Genomic DNA, 15,894 nt, shown 5'->3' with positions numbered 1-15,894 from the left:
TTTTTCTTTTTTACTCCTCATGTCAGGATTAACTGGCATAAGATACTCTGCTGTGGTCTCAGAATTTGTCTTTTGGAAAATTTTGTCTTGCCCTGAAATCCATGTTAACAGCTAGTGACCATCTTTCCCCTTGCTGTTTGAATCTTTCTTGATTTCGATACACAGCTTTAGAATCTGCCACAGCAAACCAAATGTCGTATGAAAACAAAGCCAAGCAGTCTAACAGAAGTGTACTACTTGTTTTTTTTTTTCTCTTAAGAAATCCATTTTAAAGTGCAGAGATTCCCTCAGTTGTTTTGCTTTGGTGAACGTCAGGGGCCTCCCGTCTTCCCTAACCGCAGGCCTAGCCCCTCGCGTGTGAGTTAACACCCACGAGCCAGGCTCTCCCTGTGTCTTAGGCTCAGTCGAGACACGGAGGCCTGCGTGTTTACAGGGTGTTGCTCCTAACCACTTTACCGTCTTTTAACTTGAAGAAAAAGTGAAGTAGATTAACTGGAAAACAAAAATAAAGACAAATGAGACCGTCTAGCCAGGTGGTCATGCAACTTGAAGCTGTCACAGGAAGGTGCTCTTGGGTGGAAGGTTTTCCTGGAAAATATCCCACCTGGTCACGGCTCTTGCCTCTGGGGCTGGATGTCTTCCTTCAGCACAGGGGGCTGCGTCTCCCACCGTTGTTGCAGGTGTGATGGGAAATCCCTGCGGACGCAAATGCTCTGAACACCTTGAACAAGAAGGAAATGAGTAGACAGTTTGACGCACCAGATGAGTATCTTAGGCACTTTTTAAAAATTCTGAAGATATGACCTCCAAGCTTTTTGTCATCTGAGCTTGAGGAATCTAAAGTAGATACAGTAATGTTTCTATTTTGCTCTGCTTTTGATTTCTCTTTGAAGATTTTTAAAAATTCTTTTTCCTCCCCACTTGGAACAAAATTCAACATTAGAATCCTGTTATAACTGAAGTTTTAGCAGCTGGAAGCAAATGAAAAATGACAGGCCTCGATTCTCAGAGAAAGAGAACTATGGCAGTGCAGTTTGAAGGTTTATTTTGATTGGACACTTGTGAGTGGGCTGCTGGAATGGAGCCTCCTCTTCCAGCTCAGGTAGCTGTGTGTGCCAAGGTTGCCACCTCCCCACCAGAAGGAACGTACCAGGTCCCTGTGAGGCCTGGGCAGCAGCCACATGGAGGAGATGCAGATCAAGGACTTACTCTCCTCTCTGCAAATCTCTAAGCTTGCCTCACTGAATATGTGACATGATTAGAATGATAAAAAAAAAAAAATTGGAATAAATAGCTTTATTCTGATTATTCTAGCTGGCAAGCTTTCATTCTTTACAGTCAGTAGTCCTGCTCTTTGCTTGGTTAAAAAAAAAAAACCTGCCCCAAGTAGACCAGCTCCATAGGAAAGGGAAGTGTGAGCAGGAGGAGGTGCCCAGGTGACTGCAGCGTGGGCCACAGCCTCTTTCCTGCTTCCTTGGGGTCTCTGGGGTAATGGGTCAGCCCAGGTCTTGCTACTTTCCAGGCAGATCTGTCCGCCTGCGAAGGCCTTGAGTTAGTTAAGTCCCATCCGACAGGTGGTGTGGAGGGAAGGAAAGATGAGCTGGAGCGCTGGACAGGAGCCTCAAATCTTTATAAAAGTCACAGAAGGCATTGTTTTACTTAGACTTTTAGTGAAATCTAACCTAATGAAATGGGGCTTCCTGTTGAAGCTAAAACTCCAATACTTTGGTCACCTGATGCAAAGAACTGACTCATTTGAAAAGACCCTGATGCTGAGAAAGATTGAAGGCAGGAGGAGGAGATAAGAGAGAATGAGATGGTTGGATGGCATCACTGACTCAATGGACGTGAGTTTGAGTAAACTCCGGAGTTGGTGATGGACAGGGAGGCCTGGCGTGCTGCGGTTCATGGGTTTGCAAAGAGTCAGACGACTGAGCGACTGAACTGACTGACTTCCTCCATCTGGTAGCTAGACCCTTAAAAAAAAACAAATTTTGGAAACAAATTTAAAAGGTGTAAGAATTACATTGTGACATCTTTCTTATATGAGGTTGCAGAAATCTGGTTGTGATTTGAGAAAAATTTAATAGAAAAGTACTGTGTAAAATGTCTTGCTTTTTGAGCATTTTGCAGTAATATACTTATTTATAGTTTTAGGGCACATAATTTACTCTTTTTCAATGTATTTGATAATGAAACATTTTAAAAGAGTATTTCTAAATTCCTGAATCTTGCAAATATATAAATAACAGTGATTATTTCCTGCCTGCTTCATTGCATTTCTGTTTTTAAAATGCTAAGTGCTAGTGGGTAATCATTTTCAGAATGACCCAGATTAAAGTCCTGATTATGGGACGTGTATGTATATTTGCTTCTATTGGAAACCTAGAGATTGCTTTACAATTCTTAGTTCTGCCACCATCAGAGCTCAGTGGTGCATTCTCACCGATCTGAAAATAACTTTTGTTGCCCTGTCATTGTTAACAGAGGTGAGAAACTGCCTTAAGCTAGAGAAATGCGTGAAGGCAAAGACAGTGCATTTCACAAAAGGAAAGCCATTTTGGACTAAAAGCAATGAAATCATTTATAAATTATATTTAACTTCCCCAAAGAAATGTTCTTACACAGTTATATCTTCTTTTTGTATTTGATGATACCTATAGACAACAAATATTTCTTTCCATAAATACATTATGCAGCTTTTGCCAAATTTTTTAAAATATTTTTTTATTTTTTAAACTTTTGTATTGGAGTATAGTCAATTAACAAAATTGTGATGGTTTCAGGTGGACAGAAAAGGGACTTAGCCATACAAATCCATGTATCCATTCTCCCCTGAACTGCCCTCCCATCCAGGCTGCCACATAACATTGAGCAGAGTTCCCTGTGCTGTTCAGTAGGTCCTTGTTTTGCCTATGTTCTATGTAATATGGACAAAGTTGTTTATAATGTACTTTATTCTCATGGATGATGTTCTTGTTTTACTTTAGGATATTGAAAAAGCCTATGAAATTGTCTGCCAAGAAGGATCTAATTTAAACCCAGATCTTGGAGAGCTGGTAGTTGTTCCTTTGTATCCAAAAGAGAAATGTGCACTGTTCAAGCCAAACGACGAAACAGAAAAAAGATGCCCAGTTTATCAGAGACGAGTGGTGTTAACGGCTAGCTCCGGAGAATCTTTGATCTGTAGCAACACAGTCAAGTTTGTTATTGATGTGGGTGTGGAGAGAAGAAAGGTAATTATTATTGAGTAGGTAACTTGCCTAAATTGAGTAGGGCAGTTATCAGACTGCTGACCATTGTCTTGGGTTCCTATCACTTTGCGATCTGGGGACCCCTCTGTATCTGGCCATGTGTGCAGAGAAGCACTGTTGCATGTGGTAACCAGACTCTTGAGCACAGGTGACTGCCTTTTGTTAGCAGGTTGGTTGTCTGGAAAATTAAATTGAGGTGCTAACGGAAAAAGTTTTAAGGAAACGCAACTACTAACGCAAATTACTTGACTCCCAAGCTAATCTTTGCTTCCATACATGTCTTAGGTGTTTTGGTGGCCTCTTTATCAAAGTAATAGCATCTTCTCCCAGGTAATTTACTGGAGATTAGTTTCAAGTACACTGACTTTTATTTTAGAAAATTTTGGCTTTATCATTGACATGGTAAAATTCCATCCTAAATTTTAAAATGTATGCTTTTAATTACTGTCCTTAAAAATTAGGAAAAACGGAAATAGGATGGCTCAAGCTCTCAAAGACAGTGGGGTTTCAGAAGTCCTAGCCTGTAAACTGAAAAGAACCTGCCCTGAGTATTGCTCCATTTACTGTCATGAGGTGCTGTGTCACTTTTATCCCCGTAGGAGACTACGGGTCTCCTAAGTATCCTTGATTACTATGACAGAGCCATTCCAGCCATTAGGAGGGTTTCCTTGGAATCAGTTTGGCTTGACCTTGCAGAATTAATCCACCATTCAGAGAACCCAGGCTTATCACTTACCTTTAAACTTAGCCCTGAGAAGAATCACTGTCAGTGCCGTCTGTAGCTTTATATTAGCCTATCGGACCGGGAAGGCCCAGCGTGCGTTATAGAGGTGAGACCGTGGGGGTCACAGTCCGCTTGAATAGAAGCTTGAGGAAACGCGGCACTGTCAGAGGATCATCCTTTTGTCCACGGGGCACGTGAGTATCTGTCCCCATCGGGCAGCGTGGCGCTTTGAAAAGTGGCATCCATGTTTCAGCAGACGATGCAGAGCCCTCATATTTATAGAAGCCACAGTGAAAGCAGACAGCCCTTAAATTCATTTATCAAAGCTCTTGCAGTTTCCATTTCAAGGCAAGTGAAACAATAGCGAATATCGTACAAAAGGAATGAGTCAGTAGCAGAGCAGTTCATGAAGTCAGGTGCTGCAAACAGCAGTCACTTCAAGACGAGCGAGCCCGCAGGGTCTCGAGTGAGCCGACGCTCAAGCCCCTGTCCTTCCGTTCAAAGGTGTACAACCCCAGGATCAGAGCAGACTCGCTCGTCACGCAGCCCATCAGCCAGAGCCAGGCCGAGACCCGCAAGCAGATCCTCAGCGCCTCCCCCTCAGGTAGCCCCGCGGGCCCCGGAGCCACGCACGGCGGTCCCCGTCTGCTGGCGCCCCAGATGCGTCAGCCCCGTCTTTGCCCGCGTTTCTTCCAGGAAAACTCTTCTGTCTGTACTCCGAAGAATTTGCCTCCAGGGACATGCGGCCGCTGAAGCCAGCAGAGATGCAGGAAGCCAACCTCACGAGCATGGTGCTCTTCATGAAGAGAGTGGACATCGCGGGCCTGGGCCACTGCGACTTCATGAACAGACCCGGTAGGTGCAGGCGCGGGCTGGCAGGGCTCCTGGCTGCAGCCCTGCCTATTTAGCTCCTGCCCACCCCCGTCCTAAGAGTGGGTGGCCCCCTGGCAGAGCAAGCAGCCTGGGGCTTTGTTTTGTCCTGAAGCATTGTCTCCACTAGAGGTAAACATTCTCCGAAGTCATCTAAAATTTTGTAAAAAAAAAACAACACCCTCTAGGAAATACCCGTCCTGACAACTGGAAAGTTGTCGCCGTCAGACACAGAGACACAGGGAGACAGGTGGCCAGGCCATTGGAAGCCGGGGTGGCGCTGAGACCTTCCCTAGAACCATAGGGGGTTTAATATTGAAACTCTCCCAGTAAAGACTTGGAAGACCAGTTACTTTGCTCACCCTTGCAATCTAAGGTTTTCAACAGACTCCTCCCTAGAGGAGCAGTGGGATCCCCAGGAGAGGGACCGGGTGAGCTCCTCGTCTCATCCAAGACAGACCTCCTTCCTCCTCTATAGCCATCTCCTCCCTGGGAGCCGTCTGTTCTTGCAGGAAAAGGGTCGCTGTTCTCCAGCAGAAGCTCAGGCATGCAGGGGAGAGAGGCCTACAAGGAACACATGTAAAGAAGGCCTTGGCATTCAGGTTCTTGGGAAAATTAGCACATCACCGGGATAACAGCCATGCGGTCCCAAGCCTGAGGCTTGACCCTGAGGGTATCAGCCAACTTGGTTTGGCACAGAGCTTCCCCATCTGAGAAGAGGTTCATTAGGCCTGGGCCCTTCCTTACTAGCTGAAGTGATAGATACATTAGTGATAAACGTACCTTGCAATGGCAGCTCGGAGGAAAGAAGCAGTCACAGGAAGATTGTAAAACGTGTATAAGCAAATGTAGGCAAGCAAACTCAGAATGCGTTTTTCTTCTACAGCAGTGGTTGGAGGGGACTGGCTGGGGCCCTGGGGGGTGGGTGATCAGGTCCAGAAAGGCTGGGAAACCAGGATTCCTTTAGCCATGAGCCCTTACCTTGCAAATGGTGAAGCCCCCCCTGCCCTTGGGTCTCGCTCTGGTCCCTGAGGGAAAAGGAGTCTGGAAGGTGGGGGTGGGTCACTCACATCCATTTCTCCAGTCTCTCCCCGGAGACCCCACCCAGCCAGTCATCACTCCAGACACCACCCCCTAAATAAACAGGTTTTATTTTTGAAAACTGCTTATGCTGGGCTTCTCTGGTGGCTCAGACGGTAAAGCATCTGCCTGCAGTCCAGGGGAGACCCAGGTTTGATCCCTGGGTCGGGAAGATCCCCGGAGGAGGAAATGGCAACCCACTCCAGTACTCTTGCCTGGAAAATTCCATGGACTGAGGAGACTGGTGGACTACAGTCCATGGGGTCACAGAGAGCCGGACACGACTGAGCGGCTTCACTTTCTTTTCTTTTTCACGTTGATTGCCTGGCATCTTGTTTTCATTCCAGTAGTTACTTGGTGGACCAGCATGATGAGAGAAGAAGAGCAGGCCTTGTAACGTCCAGGATTTTAAAAAGCAAATGGCACAGCACAGCCAGAGTGCAGAGGAACTGCTGTGTTTCTCATGGTCACCCGCTGCTGCTCACTCCGTGCGTGGGGCCCAGAGCAGAGAGCTGGGAACAAAAGGGCGAGGGAAACGATTTATTCTTGTCTCCTGGCAGTATGCATGTAACTGTTTCTGCTGTGCTTTGGGGAAATACAACTGTGGATTAACTCTGACTCATCGTTTTGAAAGGGGAAAAAAAAAGATGATGGTGGCAGCTGCTGCATTTAACGCCGCTCATAAATGAAATACGCAGATGCAGCAGAGCAGCCACCCTCCACAGGACTCGCGAGCCATGTGAAGTGGATTTGGCGTCACTAGGCTATTCATCCAGTTCCCTTGGCCTGTGTGTGCGTGCGTGCTTAGTCGCTCAGTCGTGTCCGACTCTGCAACCCCATGGACTACAGCCCACCAGGCGCCTCGGTCCGTAGGGACTCTCCAGGCAAGAACACTGGAGTGGGTTGCCATGCCCTCCTCCAGGGTCCCTTGGCACAGCTCTCTTAAAATCCCTCGTTTTCTTCCCTGGTGCTGAGGACTGACCTCCATGGTGAGTGGAGGACAACGTCCCTGTTGATCCAGGTCAGGGAGTCCAGGGCCAGCCGACCACTCGAGGTGGTCCTAGGCATCTTCCCTCTGGGAGGGCAGGGGAGCGCCTCAGCACGGGCGGGGACAAGCTTGCCAAGCCCAGGCCCACGCCAGACGTCACCTTGGTATCTGGCCTCAGAGCTCGTTTTGCTGGCAGCCGGACACCTTGGCATTGGAACCATCTGTGAAGAGTGGACCCAAATGCAGACTTGCCAAACATGGCATTCGGGACGAGACAGGGCCGTCTCAGAGACGGAGGAAGGAGGAAAGGGCAGGATCGGGTCAGTGCCCCGAAGACGCATCCAGACCCTTGACCTGTGGGGATGAGGCTGGGACTTCTCAGCCTGTGAGTCAGGGAGTCAAGACGCTCTGCAGTTTTCTCTTCCACCCGAGGAGCCTGGTTGGTGAGTGTGCCCGAGAAGTGGTGGGTCCTTCATCGCAGGAAATGTGAGATTCCGCTCTGGAGTTTACAAAGGGGCTAAAACCTAATAGTCTGTGTGAAGAGGAGATCGGAGGGAAACGGGCCATGGGAGGGAGCCTGGTGTGGATCCCTCCATCCCCGGCAGGGAGCGTGCTGCCAGTCGCCCCCAGCCAGGATTTGACCCCAGCGCTGGCAGGAGGCCCCACCTCGGTTTTTGAATTCACAGAGGCCACACGTCATCTGCCCAAGGCCACACAGAGCCGACCGCTGTTCCTAGATGCGGGGAGGAGGGCAGAGAAGAAGCATGAAGGTGCCGAAACCTGTGCGAGCCAGTGTCATGAGGCGCTCGGGAGCGAGAGGAGGTCATTTTCAGAATGAAAATCTGAGGGAGAGCTTAGAAGACACAGAAGGAAGCACCTTCAGCCCTCAGAACCCGTTCAGCTCTTTGTGGGTCCAGCGACTAGGATCTGTTATTTGGGCCCGGCTGGTGGAGGCTGAACGGGAACGCCAGCCTCCCTCAAGCTGGGGCAGAGAAGGAAACGGGGCTGTCCTCGGCACACTGGACCAGAGGCGGCCCAGATTGCAGGCACCCCAGCACCCTGGCCCTTGTTACCAGCTGCGTGACATTCAGCGAGCGTGTTGCCCACTGGGCGCCTCAGCGTGTTCATTTGAACACGGGCATCATCAGAGCAGTCTCTTCGCAGAGGCCATTACCTTCGTTCCTCTCTGTGGCCCCCGAGAACGATGATGCGCGTGGAGTACATGCTCAGCTGTCACCACCCACGTGGTGTCCACCCAAACTCTGACACAGAAGGCTCATCGGCCCCAAGCTACAGGAGACCCTCCCGAGGCACTTCTGATGGTGTGAAAAACAGGTACTGATGCCCAGGCCTTGGGAGGCCGCACTGGGCTCCCTGGGAGGAGCCAAGATGGGCAGGAGCTGAACTGGGCTTTGGAACCGAAAGACACAAGACTGGAGGCAGCTGTGCTGACGGCACACAGGTTTGAACAGCTGCCAGCAGAAAGGCTGGTCCAGAGGCTGCTTCCACAGCTGAGGAGAAAGGCTGGTGAGCCCTGTGGCTTTGGCAGGTCGCTTACCGTTTCCCCATCGGTAACGTGAGGACAGAGGGTCTGCCCTCCTGTGTCATGGGGTTAAGAGGTGCAAATGAGATAATTTATGCAGAGGTGCTGCAAGCATTGCGTAACAGGAGGAGGCTGGCACATGCCAGGACTTACGAGCCTGTCCTTGTGAAATTAAGTGAGACAGGGGCCTTCCCTTCCTCTCCAGAGTCAAACTCTTATTCCCATTGCCTGAGAGTCCCAGGACTTTTGAGAGTCTACACCCCCAACCAGCCACCATCATGATTCTTCCATTTCTCCGCTCCGTGGGCGCTCTACTTGGGTGCACACGATGCCCGGGCCCCAGTCCTAAATCCCGCCAGGCCCTCCCGCCCTGTCCAGCTGTCTTTCTCCACGTCTGTCTGCATATGTGTGCATGTGTGTAATTCACATGCCTACAGGACACAGGGCCTGCACCGGCTGAGCACAGCTGTTCCCCCCAGGGCAGTGGTGCTCCGATTCGCTCTTGCTTTGTGACAGGATTTCTGATGCCATGGTGTCCACACATCACAATTCTTGTGGCTGCGGGTGGTGCCAGTGATGCCACTCACACTAGCATCAGCCCAGGGGTGTCGGGACAAGGACGTGGGGTGTCCTGTGACCCAAGCCATGCCTCCGGGACCCCCGAGGGCAGAGGCTGAACGGCACAGGCACGCGGCTTCCTGTCTCCATCTCTGTGTTCTTCTCTCTCCTGCTGAGCACCTGAGTGGAGTTCCCCGTGACAAGGAAGGGGAGACCCTGCTATTTGACATCGAAAATCTTGGCAGACTTTTCAAGGCCATAGGAAAGATGCCACGTGAGGCTGTTGGTTCTAGAAATGACACAGCAGAGCCCTGGACCTATCGGACCTGCGCTCCTGCTTTGGATCAGCGCTGAGCCCTCCATCCAGCTGTGGGCTCAACCCTTATTCCAGACAAACGGCCTGTCTGTGAGCAGCCTTTCTGCAGGTGCTGTGGTATGAAAACGCAGATTCCATGTTGGAGCGTGGCATTTGGGCTTCCGTGGGAAAAGGGTACAGGAAAGAGTGTCAGTAGCCTTCCAGGTGACTCTGAGTGATGGCAGTGGGGCAGGCGTGTGACCTTGCAGCGAGCTATCCCGCAGGGAGTACAGCGGCCGTGGGCAGTAGAGCTTAATAAAAATGATGTTTTGTTCATATTGAAATTGCCTTTGGAATAAAGCAGCGTGATTTTGCAGTGTTGTAAAGAAGAGGCCTGGCACTAAAACATCGACATTCCATTTGTTAGCATGATCTACCACGGATTAAACAGCACTGCCGTAAAGAATCCTCATCTAAACCCTGCTTTTACCTACAATTTTATGGGCCGTACTGGGAAGCTGGCTCAAAACGTAGGATGTAATATTAGCAAACCTTATGCGGTTATTTTTATGAGCGCTCCTTCGCCTGTATCATCTGCATGTTCTTTCTAGCATAATAAAACCCCCAAGAACTTCTCTTCTTCCGCTGTTAGGACCGGGAGCAGAGTCATGATGTTATTTCCACCAGTCACCCTGGGTGCAGCCGACTCAACTCCAGGGTATAAAAATGAGGAGCAGTGCCCTCTGGGGACAGAGGCTGGCTGTCCAGCCCAATCCTCACAGGGACAGTTGCCAGAGATCCTGTAACTTAGGATGAAGAAGCTTTGCTGACTTACGGAAACTGGTTTCTAAGCAGCTCTCAGTAATTAAGTTTGCACTCCAACCCTCCTGCCCTGTTTAATCCGAGCTGCTTATTTCTGCTGCTGCCTCTTGCACCTTCTCGGGCAGCTCAGGTGTTACTTCTGATTTCAGGGCTTGCTGATGGCACCTTGAACTAAATACTTTTTCTAAGGAGCCCATCTGTTTACTTCCTGGGGGCTGTGACTTCTCAAGGCCTCACCCTTGCCTCAGGGTCTCTAAATGCACAAATGGCAAATAGCTCTTTCCTCTTCCTTGTCTGCTGTTGCTGTCATCTGTGTGAGTTCCGGGTCAGCTTTGATTGGTGTGTTTTTCTCTTTATTGTGGGATTCTATTTTCCTACCTCGTGGTTTTTATTGGATGCCAGACATAGTCCGTCTCACTGCGTTGGGATACTGGACATTTCATATTCATAGAAGTATTCTCAAGCTTGCCCTGGGCTGCAGGATGATCCTTTCAGGGGTTGATTTCAGGATTATGTAGGTGGCACTGGAACTGCGCTTATGGGGTAGGGGGTGGTGGGGGAGCGTAGTTATTATTTCCTCCCCAGAGCCCCATGAACCGTGAGGCTTTGCAGCCTGGCTGGTGGGAATGGGCCTGTGGTAGACTGCATGGGTGCACCAGGCACAGATCCTGTCCCTCCTGGCCGGGAGTGGTTTCTCCTATGGGCCCTGCTGACTGAGCGAGGGGCCCTGCTGACTGAGCGAGGGGCCCTCGTCCATCTGAGTCCTCCTGCAGAGCTCTCTCAGGAAGTCTGACCTTCGAGCTCTGGCCACCTGAGTCTCCAGGGACCCTCAGCACCATCTCCATGATGCAGGGAACCTGGCAGCTCCCCCAGTTCCCCTCCTACCATCATGCCTGGAAACTGAGGGCAGTAAAGCTTCCTGCGTGATGACCCCTCTCAGGAATCACCGTCATTCACTGCCTGGTGGTCTCTGTCTCTCAGACTGTTGTTTCACATATTTTGCTTATCATTTGGTGGTTGTGTGTGAGAGGGAAAATCCAGTACCTGTTACCCCATCTTGGTGGTACGAGACTTTCTAATTGTTGATTTTGTCTTCCCCAGCACCAGAGAGCCTGATGCAGGCTTTGGAAGACTTAGATTACCTGGCAGCACTGGACAATGATGGAAACCTATCTGAATTCGGAATCATCATGTCAGAGTTCCCTCTTGATCCACAACTCTCCAAGTCCATCTTAGCATCCTGTGAATTTGACTGTGTCGATGAAATGCTAACCATCGCTGCCATGGTGACAGGTATTCCTTCAGGATGGTTCTTTTGTCCTGCAGCAGGTATAGATTTAAATGAGATCCATTGACATGGGAATGAAATATTTTCAATTCAAATAGATTGAAAAGGTAGAAAAGTGTTAAGAATTACCTTAATATGAAAAATACCTAAGTAAAACTCCAGTGACTTTCTGAAATCAGACAGGTGACCAAGCTGGCTTTTGCTGAAGTGACGGGTACCGGTCAAGAAACACTGTCACTGGAAGTATCCTTACCCCTGCCGATCTTGTGTGTGTTTCCTGTCTCCTCCCACCTCATTCACCTTGGTTTACAGGTTTGAATAGATTCCTTTACTGGCAGAACAAATCAGAGGCTCTGCTGCATCAGAACCTGGGTTCCGGTCCTGTCCCTGGGCCTCTGAGCCCCCAGGTCCCCAGGCTCCCGCTATAATACAGGCAGGGTGTCCGCTGTGCCAAGCAGCCGAGTAAAGCTAACAGAAACATGCGCGTGAAAACAGCTCACCCTGAGCGTCTTGTGATTTCTAAGTAAACAAGGAAAACACGTTATTCCCAGAAGACGGGCAGGGCTGCACGCAGCAGTGAGCCCCCCTCCACCTGCTGTGCTGAAGGGAATGGCTCATTATCGCCAACCTTCTGACTTTTCGTGTCTTAAAGCTCCTAATTGCTTTTCGCACCTGCCCCGTGGAGCTGAGGAGGCCGCCCTGTCTTGCTGGAAGACGTTCTTACATCCTGACGGAGATCACTTCACCCTCATCAATATCTACAAGGCCTACCAGGACATGACTCTGAACGCCGCCAGCGAGCGTAAGTGAAGGCTCGGCGTTCTCAGAAATCACCTCCTAGTCGTCCTCTCCTTCCCAGAACAAAGCTGCGTTATGACTCAGCAAACGTCCTCTCTCCCCCAAGCCCCTGGGTCACCTGAGCAGCACGGTGCTCCAGGCCCCCTTGTGCACCCACAGGTTTAACCGTAGAGATACCCTCCTGCTCCCGCAGACAGCCCTGCGTCCACGCACCCTGGCACTCAGCCCGCAGCCTCCAGAGCGAGCCTGCTGGGGCCACAGGGACGGGAGACCTGGACTTGCCCAGCACGGCCCTGCCCTCTCGGGCCTGGGGAGAAAGGGAAACAACTGCCATCTCCAGGTGCCCAGCAGGCAGAGCTGCACTGTGTGCTGTTTCTGACATGGCAGGTTCATTGCTAGATGGAGAGAGAATGTGGATCACTCAAAACAAAACACACACACCAACCCCAGCTCCAGGTGGTAGTAATGAAGAGGCGGGTGAGCTGAGGGAGACTGGAGCTTGGCCGAGGAGGGGAGGAGAGAGAAGGGGTGTTCAGGGGAGTAGAGTAGCTTGTGGGAAAGCTGCAGCAGAGGACGGGGTGTGTCTGAACCACGGTGGCTTATGTTCCCACTTAAGGGGTAAGGGGACGGCAAACTCCTCCACGGGAAACTCCTGTTCCAGCCTTAAAGACAGGAAGGGGATCTCAGGGGCCAAGAGGGCAGCGCAGTGATGCGGAAGCAGCCAGAGGACTGGCTGCAAGGAGGGTTATCAGGCTCACCTTTGTTCTCCACGGTGCTTCTCTTGCCTCCTCTGCTCCAACAGAGGGTGTGAAAAAGTACTTGAAGTGAAGCGAAAAATATGACAGCAGTCAGAATGGCAAAATGGTACGGAGCGGGGAGTTAGTTTTTTGACGCTGAGAAGAAAAGGTTGTCAGCGAGGTACACAGGGAATTTGGCAGCATTTTTGGAGAGCAGGCCGGATGACTTGGTCATCACGTGACCAAGCGTGTGCTTTCACGGCTCCAGGCAGGCCTGAGTGGAGTGGACAGGACCGCGCCGAAGGTCTGCAGTCCCCGTGCCAGGCCTCGTGAGCTCCCAAGCCAAGGCACAACCGGGTCCAGCTTCCGTCATCCCAGATGGAGAAAAAGAGGACTTCACACTGCTGCAGGGGACTGACTTTCAATATATTAATAAGACTTGCAACTTGGGTAGGCGAGCTTAACTGTAACGTTAATTCCCAAGTCAGCCTAGTAGTGATCCTTTTCTTACAATTAAGACGTGAGATATTTTCATGGAGCAGAGAGATGTATACTGTAAGCTTTTCCCTCCTAGCCTGATTAAATGTTGTGGCCACGTACATCCTGGCTGTACACACACTGGACAAAATGTTGATCTTTAAGACAGTCTTTCCTGTCCCTCGTGATCCACATTAAGGGTCAGTGCTAGGACTCTGCACTTTACACAGCTGGCGGGATCCTGGAGTCCCTGCAGCCGCTGCAGGTCCCACACTCTATCTGCACCTGGCAGAGCCACCAGAGGTCTCTGTCCTCGCCGCCTCCCGCCACCAGCTCACGGGACGACATTTTTAGGAGAGGGGACGACACAGAGATAAGAGCGTGTCCAGCCTGGTCTCTCAGCTGTGACAGGTCACATCTCAGCAGCCTTTTGTTGCTTCCTTCCCAGACTGTGTGGAAAAGTGGTGTCACGATTACTTCCTCAACTGCTCAGCACTCAGGACGGCAGAGGTTATCCGAGCTGAACTCTTAGAAATCATCAAGCGGATCGAGCTTCCCTACACAGAACCTGCCTTTGGCTCACAGGAGAACACTCTGAACATAAAGAAAGCTCTTCTGTCTGGTTATTTTATGCAGGTAAGAATGGGTAAGGCTGGCTGTGGCATGGTCTTTACAGAAATCTCACATGTTGAGGACATCCTGTCAGAAGTCTCACTTAGGGGGATGATTTTATTGGTGTGAAAACCCTCATATGTTACCGAATGTTTAGTATTTAAAGACACGTCCCCTCAAGGGAGTGAAGAGCTAAGCTAGAAGGTCCGAACGGACAGGAGATCTTTTCTCATCACAGAGGGAGCTCTTACAGCACCCTGGCTGAACGTCAGTTGCAGTTCCTCACGGCACCTGGCTGTTCCCACTTAACTGGTGATGTGGCGCCCGACAGGTAGACAGCATCCCGTCGGTTTCTTTCCTGAAGCAAAGGCAGCCTAAGGCAGCTGCTCTGAACTGTTAATAAAGCCTGTTACAGAAATGCATACATTCTTCACATCATAGTGAGAAACACTGGCATTTGAGCATGGATTTCCTCATCTGTATGGAAACAGATGTTACAGGGTTATGGTGAGGAATTAAATGAGCCAAACGTCAAGTGTAAAGCACTGGATGTCCATGTGCAGTCCACGATGTGGCAGGGAACAGCTTTATTTCTTGACCAGAACATTCACCTTTGCAGCTGTGCTGCTTTGGCATGCTGCCCTGAAACTGATGAAATTAGTCAACAACATCCTCATCGCTGGCTCTGAAGTTTTGGGCAAACCATGTATACGTCTTACTTTCTGTATCTGAAAATGGAAAACGTGTAGCCAATCTGTAGTTTATTCTCTATGAAGTAGTTTGGAATTTTTAAAACAATACTTTTGCCGTACCCATCTCCACATCCACACCTTTCTCCCTCTGAAACACTGCCTCAGATCGCTCGGGACGTGGACGGCGCGGGCAACTACCTGATGCTGACGCACAAGCAGGTCGCACAGCTGCACCCGCTGTCCTGCTACTCCGTCGCCAGGAAGATGCCCGAGTGGGTTCTCTTCCACAAATTCAGCATCGCTAACAACAACTACATCAGGACCGCCTCCGAGATCGCTCCTGAGCTGTGAGTGCAGTGGAGCAAAAGGCTTTCTCTTAAATTCCTACTTGAAGCTCAGGTGGCAGGCGGGTTTCCTTACGTTTTCAGTATAAGCAGCTTATACTACTGCTAACCTAAGTTTGTGTGGAGCATAGCTCCTAAAGGCAGGTCTCTGTAGATGACTGAGAAAGGCCTGTGACTCAGGTTACAGCAGAGAGAGAATAAGTCTAGAAACACAGGGCAAAGCATGACTGAAGAGGCACAGAGAGAGCCTGGCCGCCTCTCACGACAGGTGAGCGCTGAGACGAGCAAGCGGGGAAGGGAAGGACGGAGGCGAGGCTGAAAGCAGGCAGGTACAAGAGGCAGAGGGCTTACAGACCACAGAGAGAGTTTGGAGTTGACCCTAAGTACGGTATAAGGCAGTTGGAGGGTTTTAAGCCAGAGTAACATCTTCCGTTGGGAAGATCGCTGGCTGCACAGTGAACGCCTGTAGGGAGAGCGGTGAGGATGGACGGTCTCACAGCCGCCGCAGGTGCAGGCCCACTGGGAAGACGCCACTCACGCTCCGGCAGCTGATCTTTCCAGGCAGGAGCCAGAGCAACTACAGGTGTGTCCAGCTGCAGCAGCTGGAAAGTGTGCTGTTAGTAAGAGATGCAAACACACTCCCTCTCCCACACACCCAGAGTTCTCCCGAGCACCTCATCTGACCTGCTGCAGAGCTGTGAAGGCCTTGGGGGAAATACCAGTCTCCCCGGTGGTTAGAGTGACAGAACCCAGCTTCTCCTAGAAAGGCAGCTGTACTGGTCCTCCGAGAACCACAAAGTACTCATCCTACA

The 15,894-nt window shown here is 50.3% G+C and overlaps 1 protein-coding gene across 1 annotated transcript in view; it reads left to right on the top strand.

Annotated features, from left to right (window-relative positions):
- DHX32 (DEAH-box helicase 32 (putative)) overlaps positions 1 to 15,894 on the top strand; it is a 53,075-nt gene that overhangs the window by 36,536 nt on the left and 645 nt on the right. The window contains exons 5-11 of the mRNA XM_070781067.1: positions 2,991 to 3,236; positions 4,483 to 4,582; positions 4,675 to 4,833; positions 11,236 to 11,427; positions 12,075 to 12,224; positions 13,883 to 14,070; positions 14,904 to 15,085. Of these exons, the coding sequence (XP_070637168.1) occupies positions 2,991 to 3,236; positions 4,483 to 4,582; positions 4,675 to 4,833; positions 11,236 to 11,427; positions 12,075 to 12,224; positions 13,883 to 14,070; positions 14,904 to 15,085 (1,217 nt within the window). The remainder of the gene's footprint in view (positions 1 to 2,990; positions 3,237 to 4,482; positions 4,583 to 4,674; positions 4,834 to 11,235; positions 11,428 to 12,074; positions 12,225 to 13,882; positions 14,071 to 14,903; positions 15,086 to 15,894) is intronic.

This window comes from Bos indicus, chromosome 26 (assembly GCF_029378745.1).
Source record: "Bos indicus isolate NIAB-ARS_2022 breed Sahiwal x Tharparkar chromosome 26, NIAB-ARS_B.indTharparkar_mat_pri_1.0, whole genome shotgun sequence".
NCBI lineage: Eukaryota > Metazoa > Chordata > Mammalia > Artiodactyla > Bovidae > Bos > Bos indicus.
This window is presented reverse-complemented; position numbering and strand designations above follow the sequence as displayed.